Source organism: Scylla paramamosain, chromosome 6 (assembly GCF_035594125.1).
Source record: "Scylla paramamosain isolate STU-SP2022 chromosome 6, ASM3559412v1, whole genome shotgun sequence".
NCBI classification, from domain to species: Eukaryota; Metazoa; Arthropoda; class Malacostraca; order Decapoda; family Portunidae; genus Scylla; species Scylla paramamosain.
Genome location: NC_087156.1, coordinates 31,817,492 through 31,836,996, shown reverse-complemented (window position 1 = coordinate 31,836,996; position 19,505 = coordinate 31,817,492). Strand labels below are relative to the sequence as shown.

Genomic DNA, 19,505 nt, shown 5'->3' with positions numbered 1-19,505 from the left:
GACAATGAGAGACTAGCTCATGGTCCCCTTCCCCCCTCCTCCCCCCCCAAAAAAAAAAACATGAGGGGCATGTTTTGAGAAGAAACTGACATCCCATTCCTTTTCAGCCTCTTGAAGCATATATTTACTGTTAAATTGTAATATGATTGGAAATTTAGAAATCTTGTTATTTTAATTAAGTGAGGAGTAGCTATAGAATGGTGTAATTTTTATCTTCAGTTTTGGCCACATTGCTGTAAAAATGAGAGACTGGGCACTTCAGTTTATATAGGAGCCAAGGCTAGTCAGCAATAGAAAGCACTGCATAATTGGGATGGTCAGAATAGAAAAAAAAAAAAATCCAGATTCATCAATCTAATTTTACACACAAAAAAACTTGATGTATGCTGGAAAATATCTTTATAATTTATGTGTTTTCAAACGTTTTTAGCTACCATCATCAAGCAAATAGCAAAAATTATGGCAAAACAAGTTAAATATTATGTACATTATCTTAGGAATGCATCATCACCTTAGGACAAATGCTATTTTTCTCTGTGTAAGTTCAGCTCATTCATTGAAGTTATACAATTAACTTACAACTTTAGAAATCCTTGTATATATGAAATGAACAACCAAGTCTGTCAAACAGACTGTCTGTTTATGTTGTGTCTCCCAACATCATCTCTCAGTTGCTGCTTTCTTCTTTGGAAATACAACCCATTGTTTCATACCTTGATTCTTCTTTTGTGGTATGTTTGTGCAGTCAAACATGGAACATGTATAGACAGGGGTTTTACAACAGCATTCAAAATCAGGAATTTTTTTTGTTTTGGAGAACTTGGTGTTTCTAATACCATCCAGTCCTTTCATCTCTTCATGGTTTCAGTCATCAAAATATCTCTTTACAAGTAATACTTGCTCAATTCTTTTTGAAAATTGCCATTTAAAACATTAGTCCCTTTGAAAACACATGGAAAATTGTTTCAAATTAAATGTGTAGCAGGAGACTAGAAATGAATGTGAAAACACTTAGAATTTAGTTAGTAGTATGTAGCTTATTATAACTGCTTTGTAATGTGTATCACTAAATTGTGGATTTTGTTAGCATAAACACTTGACATTGTTTTGTAACATATAGGTGCAGTACATCAAGATGTATCATGAGAGGGATTTTAGAGTGTGCATCTTCAGAGAATTATAAGAGTGTATACCAAGTCCTATATTAAAATAGCCAGCAACTACTGGCAACCCAGCCCATTCCAACCACTCCAATTAGTAGAGACCAGTAATTAAGGCTGTAGTGAATTACAGATCTCACACATTCTGTAGTTGATAGGGATTCCTAGATTATTTGTCAAGGTCTTAATATTATTTGTCATGTATGTATGTAACAGACATGCCTGAAAATCTTATGACTTTAGAAAACTATTATACATAATGAAGTGTTTTATGTAGGAGCTTTACTCTTTTCTAGGGCTAAAGTTTTTGTTATATTGAAATTTTTGAGAAGCAAGTAATTTCAGTATAATGCATAAAAAGAACACTAGAAACTTGGTGTCTGAAAAATTCATAAATAAATCAAGGGAATTAGTGAATATGCAAACACCAGAATTTTTGCATATTTCTTTATATATCGTCAATCATATCACTGTTGTTGGGCACGTTGTGTGTTATTTGACGGGAGAAAATGAAAAGTGAATAAGAATGTTTTTTTCTCTCAGATATGCCAATGTTCCTGATGTTTGAGGGTTAATCAGACCATTAATATATTTTGTTTTTTGACAGGAAATTTTGTATCTGAAGCTCACATGGTGCTAAAAGGTCATCGATCAATTGTCAATGAAGTGAGATTCAACCCACAGAACTTTATTATAGCATCTTCTGGGGTTGAAAAAATAGTAAAGGTATGACATCTTGGCTTGTTTATTTTAATGTACTGTTCTTTCATCCCACACCATGTCTTCTCTGTCCATATATTGAAATTTGCTTTTTTCCTTGTCGTCTCTCTTTAATGATTTTTCTGGTAGTCACAAGCCTGGGAAAAAAAAAGTTTTCTGAGTCACAGATTTACCCCAATAGTTTGAGTATTAGAAGAAATTTATAAGGTCTGCATAAATATGAACATCTCTGCAGGTCATACAGATGCAGAAATGGGAGACTGAAATTAAATTGTGCTTATTACTTGTGAGAGTGTTTTATCATGTTTTCTTCTTTACCATTCTGAAGACTTAAATATTCAGTGCTTGAAAACTGGAATCAATAAATTTTGTTTTACTAATAAAATTGTTTTTCCACAGCTTTGGAGTGGATTGTCTCTTCCTGGATCCAAAGGAAACTTGAAGACAAATTCATCTGAAAACTTAATGACTAGAAGAGTATACACACATGATGAATACATAGGACTTGTAATGGAAAGTGGCCAGGTACTTGGGGTATGTTGTGGGGCCACAAGCAAGGAGTCATGCCACTGTGGATGCCTTTATTTTTTTATATTAGTATTATTAGAATAGTACAATATTCTTACCAATAACACTTTTATCATGTGTACTTCAGATGATTTTTGTACTTAATTTGCAAAGAAAGTAGTTGAAATAATAAGGTGCTGTGATAGAAGAGCCTAAAATTGAAGCTATCAATTAGGGTTTTGTTTCAGTGCAAATAGTTTGAGAAGAGTAGAATGGATGTTATAAGTTTTGGGTGGGGAGATATATTTTAGGTCTGAGTGAGACTGGATTGTCAGAGTACATTTGAGTGTGCAGTCGATGCCACTTGATGTTATTGCAATGAGTCATGTGCCACAAAACTGTATGCCTATTATTTTGCTGTTGTATCCATCATGGAAAAGGCTGTATGGGAAAAAATCACCACTACGTTGCAACACTAGAATTCTCATCCAGTGCTTTGATTAACAACAGTCAGTTTCAGTTATGCTTGCTTGGAGAAAAGAGAGCTTTCTTATCAAGTACCTCCACCTTTATTCCCTCCACAGCTGTGAGTTGTGCACACATATTTTCATGTGCAGATCTCACCTGATGTCTGAGATGTGCACTAGTGAGGCTAATGTAGTGAGAGTGATTGAGTGCTATAAATTAGGGCTCAGTGCTGAGGAAATATGATGTATTTAAGGCTTTTGTAGAGTGTGAGATAACCCACCACAAACACTATGGAGAAGCATGAGTTTGCATTTCTTTAGTCATCCTGCTGTAATGGTGGGATTTTCCTCCAACTGGGCCCTTGTGTGAGCCAAAAGGTTGTATACTTATCTTGGGACACCATACTTATTGTGTTTGTGGTGGGGTATCTCATGCTCTACAGAAGCCTTTACAGCCTCTTTACAATATTTATCCAAAGAATGCATGTAAGTATGGTAAAAAAGAAAAATGAATTACAAAATTTTGCAATTAAATATTTAAATTCTGAGAAAAGAAGAAAATTGGTTGTAATGGGTGACATAAGTGCAAGAGTAATTGGGTAAAAGGGATGAAGTGAGAGTGATGAATGGCTGGTGTACATCTATGTTCAGCAAGGGTGGTTTCCTGTAAACACTTTTTCAATAATATGCTTGAAAAAGGGATTGATCAACTCTTAAGTGTTGACAGAAGGCTGAAGGCAGATTTCTTGTATGCAAAAGTTGTAAGGAATATGTTTGAGGGATGTGAATATTATGCCTCTTCACTATTGAAACTGAGTGACAGATGGAAGTTAAGAAAGACTCTGAACAGATAGAAAATTAATTGAAAATTTCAGCAATGAAAGAGTGAGAGGAATATCAGTAAGGGGTGACTAAACAAATAGGATGATTTTCTTACATCTTAATGGAGGGAGTGCAGGGGTAATTGTGAATGCATGAGGAGACATGGCCTTGAATCTAGTTTGATCATTGGATTATTTCAGTTATGAGAAAAGAAAGGATCTATTGTGTAGCTTGAGTAAATCTCTATTCTCTCCATTTTGAGAAAATGGAGGATGATAGTTGGGGGAGAAGATAGTAAGATCAAGCATGAGAGGTCTGAACTTGTAGATACTATGTAGATACTATAAAAGGAAACCTTAAAAGGAAGAAGGAAGAGAACTGATAGTGGAGCATAGAATGATAGAGCATGAATGGAGAAAAGTTGTGAGTGATGCAGTTCTGCAACCTCCAAGGGAGGTGCCACACATTGATAGCCTCACATAAGTGTGGGCATTCAGAAGTGGTGGGGGAGGGGACTTAGTATGAAGGAGCCTTGTTCTGGACCAAACTGCCCCAGTTGTGTGGCTGATCCCCATAAAAAAGTGGTAGGAGTATTTTCTCTTCTCTATCAAGGGGCAAGCAGCTATAAGAGTGGTGTGAAGGCTTTGTGCCTTATCTCAGCTATCCCCATTTTTGGGGGAGGCCTTAGTATATATATATATATATATATATATATATATATATATATATATATATATATATATATATATATATATATATATATATATATATATATATATATATACATATATATATATATATATATATATATATATATATATATATATATATATATATATATATATATATATATATATATATATATATATATATATATATATATATATAGACACACACACACACACACACACACACACACACACACACACACACACACACACACACACACACACTCATACCTTAGTACTACAGACCTCGCTTTAACGGATTTCGGAAGCAGCAGACAAAATCTGGAGCAGCCAACTCAATTTGAAACTCCCACATCCTGTGGATGGAGTTGTGGCAATGCTGGATGAGCCACTGATTCGAGAACTGACTGCTTGTTGCAGGTGGTCACTTTGTTTACATCATTGTAATAACACATGTAGCTCATTGCTCTGTGGTTTTTGCCCTTTTTGTCTGTTGTATTTGAATTATAATTTTCTATAACTATGCTATCTGGAGGAAAAGTAGAAAAGCAAAAAAGGGTGAATTTAACAGTAGCACAGAAGCTTGAGCTTATAAAAAGTGGTGTGCTTATAGAAAAGTGGTGCATCTGTGAAGTGGGTGAGAAATAGTGTAAAAAAAAAAGTTTCAGATATTCATAAGGCAAAATCTAAACTTACTGAATATGGTGTGAAGTATTCTGTTGATGGATATTCAAGTATGTCTGGCTCTGTAGTGGCCCGCAAGCATATGAAAGCTGGTAATCAGAAGTTCGATGAAGCTGTGTATAAGTGATATGTGCAGCAAAAGGTTTGTGGTACTAAAGTAATTTCTGGAACCATATGAAATGCATCTGAACAACTCAGTAAGCATTTAGGTATTCAGTGCATTTCTAATGATGCTTGGCTGTGGCGTTTCCATAACAGGCATGGACTGTGTGATATGCAGGTGAGGGGGGAAGCTGGCAGTGTAGATATGGCAGGTGCTGAGGTGTATATTTAGTGTATAGGTATTTTACACAGTCAGATTGGATAGTGTGCTTGATTAAAAGTATAGTACAGTACTGTATTTATTCCTCTGTCTTTCATAATGTAATTGTTGGTATCAGCCACTCCTAATGTAACCTAATGCTTAGTGTTGGTACCAATGGACAATTGACTTCATCGGACTGATGTTCCCCCCCTTTTATCCGTAGTACTGAGGTATGAGTGTCTATGTGTGTGTGTGTATATATATATATATATATATATATATATATATATATATATATATATATATATATATATATATATATATATATATATATATTAAGCCTATCTCTCCCCAAAAATGGGGGTAGCCAAGGCAATGCACACAGCTTAGATAAAGTAAATCTACTATGCTCTTAGACCATACTGCAGGAAATAGCCAGCTATGTTGTGTAACTGATCCTGAGAGTGCAGTGTAGTGCAGTGAGATTTGAACTTCTCCATTCCCCAAAGACTTAGAAGGCAAGATACGAAGAAATATTTGAGAGCACACACGTGTAGATGTCATGTTGTGGTTAACCCTCTTAAGGAACATCATTTTGGTGTTTGGATGGATAGACTGATTCTGTTACTTTTTTCTTTGCATTTTTTTCTTAGAAAACATTATTTCCTCCTCAGGATGTGAATCACGATTATAGTCATGGCAGCATGGATGAGGATCCCCGCATGATGGCCTTCTTCGACTCCCTGGTGCAACGGGAAGTGGAGGGGTGGACATCCAACACTGACCTCTCTGATGACCTTGATAATGATGCTCAAGGCTCAGGTCTTGAGGATGATGACACAGAGACCACCACCACAACACAATCATCATTGTCACATGCAACCTCTCAGTCTGATGACAATGACTCAGATGATGGTAATTATTTCATTATTTGAATATCTGGCTTGAGCAGTGAAATTGAGTAAATTTTCGTGAGATCTATGATCCACCATGAACTAAATACTATCACTTCAATATTTTAGCATATCTATATATTCTGATATATATATGTATACATAAAGTAGGCTATTATTACAGGGTGGTCCACTAATTTTCCTATTAAATAATCAAGTAGGTTTGCCAGGTTTAGCAGTTCACCTATGGTCGTCTGCTGGTCAGCCAGCCTACAGAAGGAACTTAGAGCTCATAGTGACTGATCTTTGGGTAGGACTGAGATCACTTGCACACCATTCACCAGGACATTGAGATCACAACCCCTCAGTTTACATCCCTTATCTACTTGCTGCTAGATATAAACATGTGGATAAGTTGGTGCTGTTTCATTTTGCTATGTCCATTCACTTTCTAAAATAGAACTCCACCTATCATGAACAAAATCTATCAGCATAGTGATGTCTCTAGGTTCTTAAAGATTTTGACCATTCATTTCACATATCTTTAGAGATTATTATATTTTACCATATCTTATAATGCAAAAGAAATACAATACATTTAGTTAGGTCATACTTATTCTAGTTACAGTGTACATGTTGTGTTCTAAAGGTTTAAATATGAAGTTCTTGTGGAAAAAAATTGTTTATGTTCCAGCTTTCAGCATCCATACCCCTGTAAAATGCATACCCTAATGTAATGTGTGCCTTACCTTATTTTTGTTTCAAAAGGTCCATAGTGACCTTGTCTTTGGTTTTTCAGTGAAGCTGAATTTTACAGTTTGGTGAATTTTGTTGTGTAAGGCAAGGTTTTTAAATGGTAAATGAACACAGTCCCTTTCCTTTCCTTTCTAGAAGCAAATGGGGGTCCAGGTCATGATAGCTCTGATGAGCAGCAAGCAACTGTGCAGCTGAATCAACTTCAGAGGCAACATGCAAACAATGATCCACCAAAAAATGATGATGAAGATGATGATGATGATGAGGATGAGGAAGATGAAAGAGAGAAAGTAAGTAGGCTTTAATATGTATTATCAATATGATCTAACAATCTCTCCAGCACTTCTCTCCTTCCAGAGATATACCCCAGAAGGACTTGTCAATAGCAGTGAAGTCTCCACCTATCCCTATCAGAACACTTCCGTTCTACTTCTTCAAGCACTTGGCCTCTAGTAACATCTCTTTCATACATGTCATTTTTTTATTAATTTACTCTAACCTTTTTAGAATATCAGTAGTTCCATGGATTGTGGTTAGAGAGAGAGAGAGAGAGAGAGAGAGAGAGAGAGAGAGAGAGAGAGAGAGAGAGAGAGAGAGAGAGAGAGAGAGAGAGAGAGAGAGAGAGAGAGAGAGAGAGTGGCTAGTCTCCTTGGGAGAAAACCATTGCACCCTGTTTCAAAAAATCTTTCCAACTTTAAAAAATGCTACCCAGTCTGCTTGTCATGTCATTTTGTCACCTCATCTCGTGGTATGCCCTGTCTCAGCACATCGTATTTTGTCCCATGTTTACACATCAAGACACAGCTTATAAGAATGACATGTGTGTTCATTAAATCAAGGGTTAACCAGTGCTTTCTCCTATTTTGCCCTTCTTTATATCAAGGAACATGTTTGGTTATTCCTTTCATAAATTTCACATAATCTTTCATACTATGTGTTTGTCTCCGAATTTTTGTTTCCAATTTATTATTTTGAAAAAAAATTCCAAAGTTCATCATAGTTTCCCTTGTAATTCATTTTTTCTTATAGTTCTCTTCTTGTAGTTCTCATTTTCATTTCTGTCATCATAAACTATGCTAAAATAATATTCTAGCAATAAATTATAATTTTTCTTAGTGGGGACTATAAATCACATTTTCAATGTCTTCTTTTTGCCTTGTGAGCAGTAGGTGTAATACAGATGGCTCATCAAAACCTCTCTTTCTGGCATTGGATGTGATGTGTTTCAATAGGAAAAATTCTTGAGTTAAATCTCAATTACTAGTAGTATCTAATGGTTCTCAGTACTTGACTTCCGTGTTATCGTAATTTATATTGCTATTAAAGTTGCCATTTACTATTATTCTTCAAAATTTCTCCCATACTTTATAATATAAGTTGATCATCACTAATCCAGCACTAATTTTGGCCAGTGTAATTTGAAATTTCCCAGGTTGCTGCACCAACCTGTTGCCATTACTATTTGTTGGAAAGATGATAAAATATATTAAAAGTTTATTAAGTTTAACACAGAACTGAGAAAAAAGGACTGAGCAGTGTAATAGTGAAACAGAAGCAGTACAAGCATAACAGAAGCAAGGAGTGGATGACCTAAGAAGCATTATGAAGCAAAACAGGTCACAGGAAGAAGCTACTTGCATCAACAGCTTGGATCACTTCCAAACGAAGGGAAGCCATTCCAATTTTTTAAATTTTTTTATTATTATTATTAAACCTGCTCAGGTTTATCTCCAGCCATGGCTCCAGTGAATAAAGGAATTACTTCTTGTTGTGTAAAGTGCAAACACTGCATTATCCATAGAAGATTGGGTTGAACTTCTGAAAAAAAATCTCAAACGTAATGTGTCTGTAAAGCGTGTGAATTATACAGCATTGGCTTTCTTACAGTTCATGACATAAAGAAACAGGAAGAAAAATTGCTCAGTTTCCTTGCTAACAGTATTTGCCAGAAATAAAGTGTTAGTATTGCTATCAATGGGGTGCAGCCCCACTTATTAATAAACTGGTACTGATTTATGGGATATTTTAAAGGTAGGGTGAGTGGTTAACTGCTGGGTTAAGTGTATTCTAACCTTGCCTCTCAGTAATCTAGCAAAATCACTACAAGTCTCAATGATGCTGGATTAGTGATGGGCAACCTGTACTGACATCATATCCTTTAGTTTATTTTCATCTATCTGAACTCTATATTCTTGTGAGAAGAGGCATATATAGGGTTGCTACCATTATATTACCTTCCCTAGTTTTAATTTCAGCTGCTGTTAACTCCATATCATATGTTTCTAACTGCATTTTCTGTGCTAGAAGTTCTTTACTTGTGAGTATCATGATGCCTTCTCCTTGCTTGTTTTTGTCTCCCTGCATTCCTAAGGTCTCATCCTTGATGTTGTTTCACTTGAGGCAGAATATTTGCAGGTTCTTTCCCTTTATTGTACCTTTGACCTCCAATAATTTAGAAACCAGCCCATCCACATTACTATATATATATCTTTCTTTTGCTTTACTTACATTGTCTCAATATACTTTTCTTATTTAGTTTTGTTTTCTTTATGTATCACATTTTTACCTGTAGTCCCACAATTATAGAAAAATTTTCTTCTTGTTCCTTTCTTAGTTGCTTCTTATTTCTCCTTCAGTTTTTCAGTCTTCTTTAGACATACATGTGATTATTTTCATGTTCTTTTCATCCTTATTTCCCTTTAGTTTGCCAAGATTTTTTATTTGTTCTTCCATCACTGCTGATGTATGGAAAACTATTTTTGTTCTATTCTAAGCCTTTTCATATTTAATGATCCTGTGATATTCTTCAATATTTTTCTCTGATATTTTATCTCTTACCTTATTATGCTTTCTGTGATTGTTTTTACCTATGCTTTGCCTCTTATAATAATAATTCTATTGGAAATATTTTCTTTTCTGCCATGTGTAATAATGCCTTTATTCATGTCCACTGTTTCCCTGAATTTACCACTCTTCCTGATTACTTCCTTTACTTCCCCCATTTTATGTTTTTCACACTTTTTTGTTTATCTTCCATGCTTTAATTTCTTTTGCTGTGTTAACTTGCATGACATTGTCCTTAAGTATCTTATTTCTTTCCAGAATGTTACTTGGTTGTTGTATTATTTCATCACAATTGTGTTTTTTTCTGTATTATTTCTTAATGAAGTCCATTTCTGCACTTATTTCTTTAATTGTATTCAATTTTCATTTTCCTTTCTCAAAGTTTCATTCATTCTTTCCCTTGTTCAAATTATATTTTTAGTTCCATGAGCTCTTCCTCTAGTTTGTTAACTTTCTTCTCTAGTTTAGAGAATTGGAATTCATCTATAAAATCAATATATGAAGCAAAGTTGCCAGGTCATGGACTGTGTTACCACGGAATTTCATCCCAAAACCAACCCAAAAACCATGACCTAGGTCAAAAAAAAAAAAAAAAAAAAAAAAAAAAAAAAAAAACTTGGACCATCAGAAGTGCGTATGTTTGATGCTCAAGATATCTGACAGGTATAACACAAGGGGAAAACATTTTTTTTACCTACTATATAATATATAATTCATGCTTACAGGCTACATCCAACTCTCTCTCTCTCTCTCTCTCTCTCTCTCTCTCTCTCTCTCTCTCTCTCTCTCTCTCTCTCTCTCTCTCTCTCTCTCTCTCTCTCTCTCTCTCTCTCTCTCTCTCTCTCTTCAGTACATTACTAGGCTTGATCTGGTAACTTGCTCATGGTCATCAGCATTACTGTAAATGTCCTTTTGTAAAAAGGAGAGTATTTCCTTTCTTGGTTTGAAATCATTGTAACACATTATTTCTGTACATGAATGAACGCACATGCAGTTTTTTTTTTAACTCGTGTTGCATCCTGTTCCTGAGTTTATTTTTCATTAAGTTAATTTGTGAGAAAACTTGTTCAGTGGAGGCATTGCAAATTCTGAGAGACCAAACTGCCCTACCCTCTTAAAATCCCTCTCCCCTGAGGCATCCTGGTGGCTGTGAACAGTTATCCAGAATTTTTCAGTATCATCTAACACCTCTCTGGGTTAGCTGACTGTCACAAGCCACTGCTCATCCAGCTGGCTGATGTCCCACAAATGTTTTGGAAGGAATGTCAGCTCTGAAGAGGTTGAATGATGGGTGGACTGTGGAAGGCATGGCATAACCCACAGATCTGTCAGTCATCCTAAGGGATGTTAGTAGGGTGTGATCTAAGTGGGAGGTTGGGCCAAGACCCTAATGAGGTCTCAGTCCTGTCATGATAATCCTTCATGAGTATTATCATGACCAGGTGCTAACATATCAAGTGTCCTCAAAATTTGAAGCTAATCACCCCTACATGCAGCGACTTTGTATAAAAAAAAAAAAAAAAAAAAAAAAAAAAAAAAAAACTGCCTAAAAACTGGCCGTGCCTAAATTCCAGTGCCATTTACACCTTTTTCTTTGTTATTATCAACAGATATGACTTTTATATCTCCTTTAAATATTTCTAAGGCACTTGAGACACTGGGCTGACCAATGCTGTAAAGACAAACTTAGCTGTCCTCTTTTTTAGCTGTTTGTCTAGAGAGACAGAGCTCACTGCCCTGTCTGTGTGTGTGTGTGTGTGTGTGTGTGTGTGTGTGTGTGTGTGTGTGTGTGTGTGTGTGTGTGTGTGTGTATTTACCTAGTGGTGTTTTACAGGAAAAGAGCTATGCTCGTGCTGTCCCGTCTCCATGTCTATAAGCATCCAGCTTAACTTTAAATTCATGAATATTTGTTGCTTGTACCACTGTTTCATCTAAGTTGTTCCATATTTCTACGCTTCTATTTGGGAAACCATATTTCTTGACATCTCTTCTACTTGCTGCTTTCCTAAATTTCACTCCATGTCCTCTTGTATCTCTTGAGTCCCACACAAATAAGTCTTCTTTGTCAACTTGATCCTTACCCTTTAAAGCTCTGTATATAACAATCAGGTCCCCTCTTTCTCTTCTCTCTTGTAGTGATGGAAGCTTCAATCTCTTTAATCTTTCTTCTCAGATAAAATCTCTCAAACTTGGTACCAATTATGTTGCAGCTCTTTGGATCCTTTCTATTTTCCTTATTTCCTTTTTATTATGGGGTGACCAAACAATTGTGGCATATTCCAATTTTGGTTGAATCACATATTCCATCAACTTTTTCATCATCTCTTCATCCATGTAAGCAAATGCCCTTTTCATCTTTCTTAGTAACTAAGACTCATAAGTTTCCCTAACTATTTTGTTTACATGTCTTTCTGGTGATAAATTATCACTTATTGTAATATTCCCTAGTCTTTTTCTTTGGTTTCCTTAATTTCCACTTCTTACATGGTGTAGGAACTTGTCAATCTTCTTTTGCTTTTTCCTAATTCCATCACTTTGCATTGAATTCCATTTCCCATTTCTTACTCCATTTATATATTTTATTTAGATCTTTATGTTATATTTCACAATCCATATTGTTTTCCACTCTTTTCAATAATTTTGCATGGTCTGCAAACAGACTTATATAACTGTCAACCTCATCCACCATATCATTGACATACACCAGAAACATTACGGGGGCTAAGACTGTCCCCTATGGTACTCCACTTGTAACTCTACACCATTCTGATTTTTCTCCCTTTACTACTGTTCTCATTTCTATATCCCTCAAGAAGTCTGTAATCCAATTCAGTGTGTTTCCTTGCAAACCCCTTATATTTTTAATTTTCCATAGCAGTCTTTGGTGTGGTACCTTATCAAATGCTTTTTTAGGTCTAAATAAACACAGTCTGCCCAACCCTCTCTCTCTTGAATTATATCAATTGCTATACTATAAAAGCTCACTAAATTTGTGACACAAGATCTTCTACTTCTGAAACCAAATTGTCTGTTAGTCAATGTATGTGTTTCTTTTAAATATTCCATCCATCTGTTTTTAACTATTCTTTCCGCTATTTTAGCCACCACACTTGTCAGGGACACTGGTCTGTAATTCAGTTTATCTTCTTTATTATCTCCTTTAAAAATTGGCACAATATTGGCTCTCTTCCAGTCTAGAGGAATTTTTCCTTCCTTAAAAGAACATACTATGGTATTGTGTATACCTTCTGCCAGTTGTTCACAACATTCCTTAAGTATCCAGTTGGACACTCCATCCAGTCCTTGAGCCTTACTTACATCCAAATCTTTCGTAATCTTAATTTCACTTATGCCCCCCTGTATCTCTCTCATCACATTGTCTCTGTGCCAGGCTCTTTCTCCTTCAAATTTGCTTTCTTTGGTGAATACTGACTAGAAGCACTTGTTCATTAATTCCGCTTGTAACCGTGTATCTTCGTATGTAATGTCATCTTTCATTGATTTATCTACTGTTTACCTGTTTTTCATCTCATTCACATATCTGAAGAATAACCGGTTCATTGTTGCATTTGTTAACTATATCTTTCTCATAATTCTTTTCTTCATCTCTCAGGATTCTGATATATTTGTTTCTTGCCTTCTTGAATATGAATACGAGTTTGTAAGCCAAATGTTAATTGGCTGGTGCCATATATAACAAAATATCAAAACTTACTCACAGTCTTATTTGCTGGACACTGTAGTATGAAAAAGCAATGGTAATGATGACATTTAAGGTTACCATAAGAAATAAAGAATTCTTAAACAAAATATAGCAATGAATGCATCCTAGACATCACTTAAGTATATGAGAGTTGGGCAGGTATTACCATGACAGAGCCACTTCATTGGTACTCACCCTTCTCTGAGTTTATTTTTAGATAAACTGTGTAATAATATTTAGTATTAAACAATGATAATACCATTAAACTCTGGGCAGGCAGTGTATACTGATGTGGTGGCTGTGTCAATGTAGTGCTGCCTACCTTTCATGTACATAATGCTAACATTGACTCTGCATTCACTGATGATTTATTTATTGATTCTTTACTCCCTATAATAGATATGAATGTTGTCTTTAATGCCTTATAGATTTTTCAAACCTGATAAGCTGCTAATTGACAATAATGTAAAAAGCTTGTGAATGTATAGCAGTAGCTAATCAGCACTCTGCCTGGAAATTTACATAGACTCACACAACTTGCTTGGTTCAGCTTTTAGTGTATTATTTCAACAATTTATTACAGATATCTGGAGGCAGTGAATGGATCATGCACCTGATTGCCAAAAAGCGAGCCAAACTGAGAATTGCAAAACGAGCAAGGAGAAAAAGGAAACACCTACGAAGAAATCACAAGAAAACTCAGCATGTTCTTCGTTCTTTCACCACACAGAGAAGGTAATTATATATATATATATATATATATATATATATATATATATATATATATATATATATATATATATATATATATTAGAGAGAGAGAGAGAGAGAGAGAGAGAGAGAGAGAGAGAGAGAGAGAGAGAGAGAGAGAGAGAGAGAGAGAGAGAGAGAGCACCTTGCCTTATGGGTGATGTGATATTACTGAGTAGTGACAGGCTTGAGGTTTCTGCCAAACACAAAACTCAGATATGCCAGGTGTATGATCCCAGTTAAAATGAGATGCCTCTCTCTCTCTGTATGCAGACCAATAACGTATTCTTGAAGTCAGAGAGGCACATGTGCCAGAGGCAGGCAGCCAGTTAGCATGCTGCTCACTCAGCACACCCACCAGCTCTGCCAGTGATTGCACACCCTCTCCCTTAAAAGTCCCCACTTACACTGTGTCTATTATACGCTTGCATTATTTTTGTGTATCATATTTCATAACCATGCATTCTTCTGACACAAAGTGACAATAATGTACCAGGGCTTTCTCATAAAAACCAGAAGTGTGTAAACTGTAGAGTCATGGAAAGTGGTGCAAAGGAAACCTAAGCAAGACTCTCGCAAGGAATACATAGCCACAACAGGTGCTACTGTTTCTGACAAATGTTGGTCCTGCTTGCTCATGCCAATGGAAATGCCACAACAGGTGCTACTGTTTCTGACAAACATGTGGGTCCTGCTTGCTCATGCCAATGGAAATGTTATTATTCAAATAATTAATAATTACAACATTAAGGTCATAGTGCTAATATTTAATTAGCATTGTAAAATAAACATTAGCAACATGAAAATAACATTAATAGTCTCAATAATGTATGAGTGTCAAGAGTTTCCAAATTAATTTAAAAAAATTAAATAATTAAAGATTAGCGATTATAATCTCCAAATGGGTATTGTATAATCTTGTTTTTATCTTAATGCAACCATTTTATTATGTATTTTTATATTTATATGTAAATTTCAGTATATTTTCAAAATGTGGGTACATTTTTGGTATGTATTTTTTGGCATTTAAAGATTGATTTAGTACAATTAACAGAATTATTATTATGATAATAGCCATTAATGGGATAAATGAAAAGGCAAAACTTTGAGAGGTTAAGGATGCCCCTCTGTTTCTGGATGCCTCATGTGGAGGCAGTCTTGATAAATCAGTCACAGCATGGCTTCACGAAGGGGAAGTCTTGCCTGACAAACTTGTTAAGTTTTTATAGTAAGGTGTACGAGGCAGTAGATAATGGTGATAGTTATGATATCTTATATCTGGACTTTAGTAAAGCATTCGACAAGGTGCCCCATCAAAGGCTCCTGAGAAAGGTTAGGGCGCACGGGATAGATGGGAAGGTGTTAGGTTGGATAGGGTCATGGCTTGGTAACAGGCGACAGAGAGTGCTAATAAACGGCTCGAAATCCGAGTGGGGTCATGTCATTAGTGGGGTGCCACAGGGATCAGTATTAGGGCCATTATTATTTCTAATATATATCAATGACTTGGATAGTGGAATTAATAGCGATGTTAGTAAATTTGCGGATGACACAAAGATAGGTAGATTAATTAGGTCAGAAGCGGATGCCATCGCCTTGCAGTCAGACTTAGATAGAATGAATGAATGGACGGATAGATGGCAAATGCAATTTAATATCAATAAATGCAAAGTGCTTAGCGTAGGTAGAGGAAACCCACACAATAGGTACACATTAAACACCCAAACTCTGGTAGGTACAGGGTACGAGAAAGATTTAGGAGTTATAGTTAGCTCTGAACTCCGTCTAGGGAAACAATGCATAGAAGCCAGAAACAAGGCAAATAGGGTACTAGGATTCATTTTTAGGAGTGTTAAAAGTAGAAGGCCGGAGGTAATATTAAAGTTATACTTGGCGCTGGTCAGACCTCATCTAGACTACGCTGTGCAGTTCTGGTCCCCACATTACAGGAAAGATATAGGTCTATTAGAATCAGTACAGAGGAGAATGACTAAAAGGATACAGGGGATGAGGAGTATTCCTTACGAAGCGAGGTTGAAGCGGTTAAATTTACATTCTCTAGAGAGACGTAGGTTAAGAGGGGACCTGATAGAGGTCTTTAAGTGGTATAAGGGTTATAACAAGGGAGATGTAAGCAAAATTCTTAGGATCAGCAACCAGGGTAGAACAAGAAATAACGGGTTCAAGCTTGAAAAATTTAGGTTTAGGAAGGAGATAGGAAAAAATTGGTTCTCGAATAGAGTGGTAGATGAGTGGAACGGACTCAGTAATCATGTAGTTAGTGCTAGGACACTAGAGAGCTTTAAGAGAAGATTAGACAAGTTTATGGATGGGGATGATAGGTGGAAATAGGTAGGAGTGTTTCATACAGGGACTGCCACGTGTAAGCCTGGTCGCTTCTTGCAGCTTCCCTTATTTCTTATGTTCTTATGTTCTTATGTTCAGTCCTCAGATTATGGCAGTCTCGACTTCTGCAGTTTCATAGTTACACTCCCCTTTGCCTTCCAGTACATTCATTTTAATTTTTAAATTACATCACACATACTACACCAAACACTTTTTCTAAATTTAAAAAAGCATTACATTGACAAAAATAAAAATGATACAAAGAACCAGTTGGTAAGTGCGGTGGAGTACATCATGCATCAGTAGACCAAGGAAGGAGGTGTTTGTCAGGAGGAGTACATCATCATGCAGCAATAGACCATGGGAGGAGGCATTTGTCAGTATTGTTTGTGCATTTTGGATTAGTACTTATTCATTCTTGTTAGTGCTTTGGCTGGAAGACCAGCATCAAGCAATGTATCCCAGTGAACCTTAGGTTAATTCAGGAGAAAGCTAAAAGATTGCTTGAAGCCTTGAAAAGTGAAAAGAGAGAAGAGAATTGAAGTAAAGAGTCTTGGCAATAATGGTTGGTTTATGTGGTTTAAGGCTCATGCTAATTTGCATAACCTTAAGGTGCAAGGTGAAGTTGCTGGTGGTGATTTGGAAGCAGCAAGTGAGTTTTCTAGAGCATTGGCAAACACAGAGGAAGTCAACCATAGGAGTAAAGGCAAGGAACTGTTAATTTTTTATTGTTACAAATTGTAGGTCTTAACTTAGGCTGGTTCCAACTTGTGTAGAAATTTGGTTTGTGACAGTGTAAAAATCAAACTCCGGCATAACTTGAAGACCCCGTGTGCATATATATATATATATATATATATATATATATATATATATATATATATATATATATATATATATATATATATATATATATATAGTTATACCTTGGGATTCAAATGTCCTTCAGTTTGAACAGCGTTTGGTGAAAAATTTCCTCCATTTCAAACGCAGTCCTCCAATTCGAACACAAACTCCCATTCAAGCAATGCCACTCGGTCCCTCTTATATTCCTTCTCCCCTTTTCCTTCCCCTCCCTCTCCCTTCCTTGCTCTTTTATCCCATCCCTTCCCCTCTTTCCCCCCTGCCCTTTTATCCCATCCCTTCCCCTCTTTCCTCCCTGCCCTTTTACCCCATCACTTCCCATCCCCCCATTCTCTCTCTCTCTCTCTCTCTCTCTCTCTCTCTCTCTCTCTCTCTCTCTCTCTCTCTCTCTCTCTCTCATCCTTGCCCCATATACTGTCCTTACCTGTATGTCCCTTCCTACCATTGTTCCTTTCCTCACTTTCTGTCTGGTCTCAAACCTCCCTCCCTGTCATCTCCCTTCTCCTATATCTTTCAGAGATAAGGGACAAGGGAGTAGTACCTGGCTCTCTCCTTCCCCCTCATTCATTCTTTGTAATTTTTACTTCATCCTTTCTCACTCTTGTATAATTCCATTTTAGCAATTCTCAGGATTGTTTTTACTTTCACTCAACACACACACAGAGAGAGAGAGAGAGAGAGAGAGAGAGAGAGAGAGAGAGAGAGAGAGAGAGAGAGAGAGAGAGAGAGAGAGAGAGAGAGAGAGAGAGAGAGAGAGAGAGAGAGAGAGAGAGAGAGAGAGAGAGAGTCTTAGTGCAAAATAAAATCTGTACTAATCATTTTGAGGTTGGTGTTTATTTACAATGGTATTTTGCATAAAAAATTAGGTCATTGTTTTTGTATCAGACATATAGAAAGACCTATTTTTTGTATCTTTTTTTTAGGATAATTCAAGTGCTGTGCAGTTTTATACGCCAAAATATACAGTACTTCATATTTTTTTACTATTTTTATTTCTATAATTTAGATTATTTTCATTAAATTTTCATGCACAACATAAACCCATAAAACATGGAATGGATTAATTCTCCTTACATTAATTTGAATGGGATAAATTGCTTCCCAATTCAAACCAATTATCACGAGGTGTGTGTGTGTGTGTGTGTGTGTGTGTGTGTGTGTGTGTGTGTGTGTTTTCCTTTTGGAAATGGAGACCAAAGTGATATGAGGAACACTGATGATTTCAAAAGCAAGCTGGACTGAAGGTGAAATGGAAAACAAACAGGACAAGACATGTATCTAAGTTACAATTAGGGAAATCTGTAGGTTAACACACACACACACACACACACCTGGGTGTGGAAGGAGTATGCTGTGCTGGCTAACTTTGCTGCCTGCCTATCTGAGTGTTGTAAAGTTTGGTTCATCTGTACTCATTTTGCTCATCTGTAGGTGGATGGAGAAAGTTCATCTCTACCAAGCAACTGAAAAATAAACTATAATTAGTGTACAGGCACAATTACTATATATGCTACTGGTCTTATTTGTTTCTCTTTGTTTCTATTTTCAAGATTGTCTGCATCAGCTTGCTTGAGTCTGACATCTAAATTTCCAAAGCAATAGATTCAGAGATCAAATATTTCAGTATATTTAAAAATTTTTCACTTTTATTCATATATAATTTTTGTTTTGTTTTTTTTGTTATCAACCTTAGTGTTCCAAAAATTACATCACTATAAATAAATCTTTAGACTTGAAAACAATATGCTTCAGAAAAAAAAAAATTGAGATTTTCACATTTAATATACATGAGTACAGCACATCACATACCTCTGTGGTGTTGCAAGAGAGAGAGAGAGAGAGAGAGAGAGAGAGAGAGAGAGAGAGAGAGAGAGAGAGAGAGAGAGAGAGAGAGAGAGAGTGTGTGTGTGTGTGTGTGTTAAGATCTGTACCACTACCTCATCTGCCAGTTATAGAAAGGTGTGGGTCAGTGCCAGTAATGGTCAGACACATTAAG

General features: G+C 36.1%; 1 protein-coding gene and 1 long non-coding RNA gene across 6 annotated transcripts in view; one reads left to right on the top strand and one right to left on the bottom strand.

Annotated features, from left to right (window-relative positions):
- Nucleotides 1-19,505, bottom strand: part of LOC135101605 (uncharacterized) — a 32,448-nt gene that overhangs the window by 5,124 nt on the left and 7,819 nt on the right. For 2 of the 4 annotated variants that reach the window (XR_010269332.1, XR_010269335.1), the window contains one exon: nucleotides 18,483-18,972. This is a non-coding gene — a long non-coding RNA (uncharacterized LOC135101605). Of the gene's footprint in view, nucleotides 1-1,884; nucleotides 2,018-18,482; nucleotides 18,973-19,505 lie in introns of those variants that run through there. The other 2 variants (XR_010269333.1, XR_010269334.1) reach the window with 2 other exon arrangements.
- The window catches only part of LOC135101600 (uncharacterized), a 41,396-nt gene that overhangs the window by 19,033 nt on the left and 2,858 nt on the right, over nucleotides 1-19,505 (top strand). Inside the window, exons 7-11 of one of the 2 annotated variants that reach the window (XM_064005771.1) lie at nucleotides 1,768-1,886; nucleotides 2,280-2,405; nucleotides 6,028-6,268; nucleotides 7,138-7,292; nucleotides 14,133-14,284. In XM_064005771.1, the coding sequence (XP_063861841.1) occupies nucleotides 1,768-1,886; nucleotides 2,280-2,405; nucleotides 6,028-6,268; nucleotides 7,138-7,292; nucleotides 14,133-14,284 (793 nt within the window). Of the gene's footprint in view, nucleotides 1-1,767; nucleotides 1,887-2,279; nucleotides 2,415-6,027; nucleotides 6,269-7,137; nucleotides 7,293-14,132; nucleotides 14,285-19,505 lie in introns of both variants that reach the window. The other variant, XM_064005770.1, reaches the window with a different exon arrangement.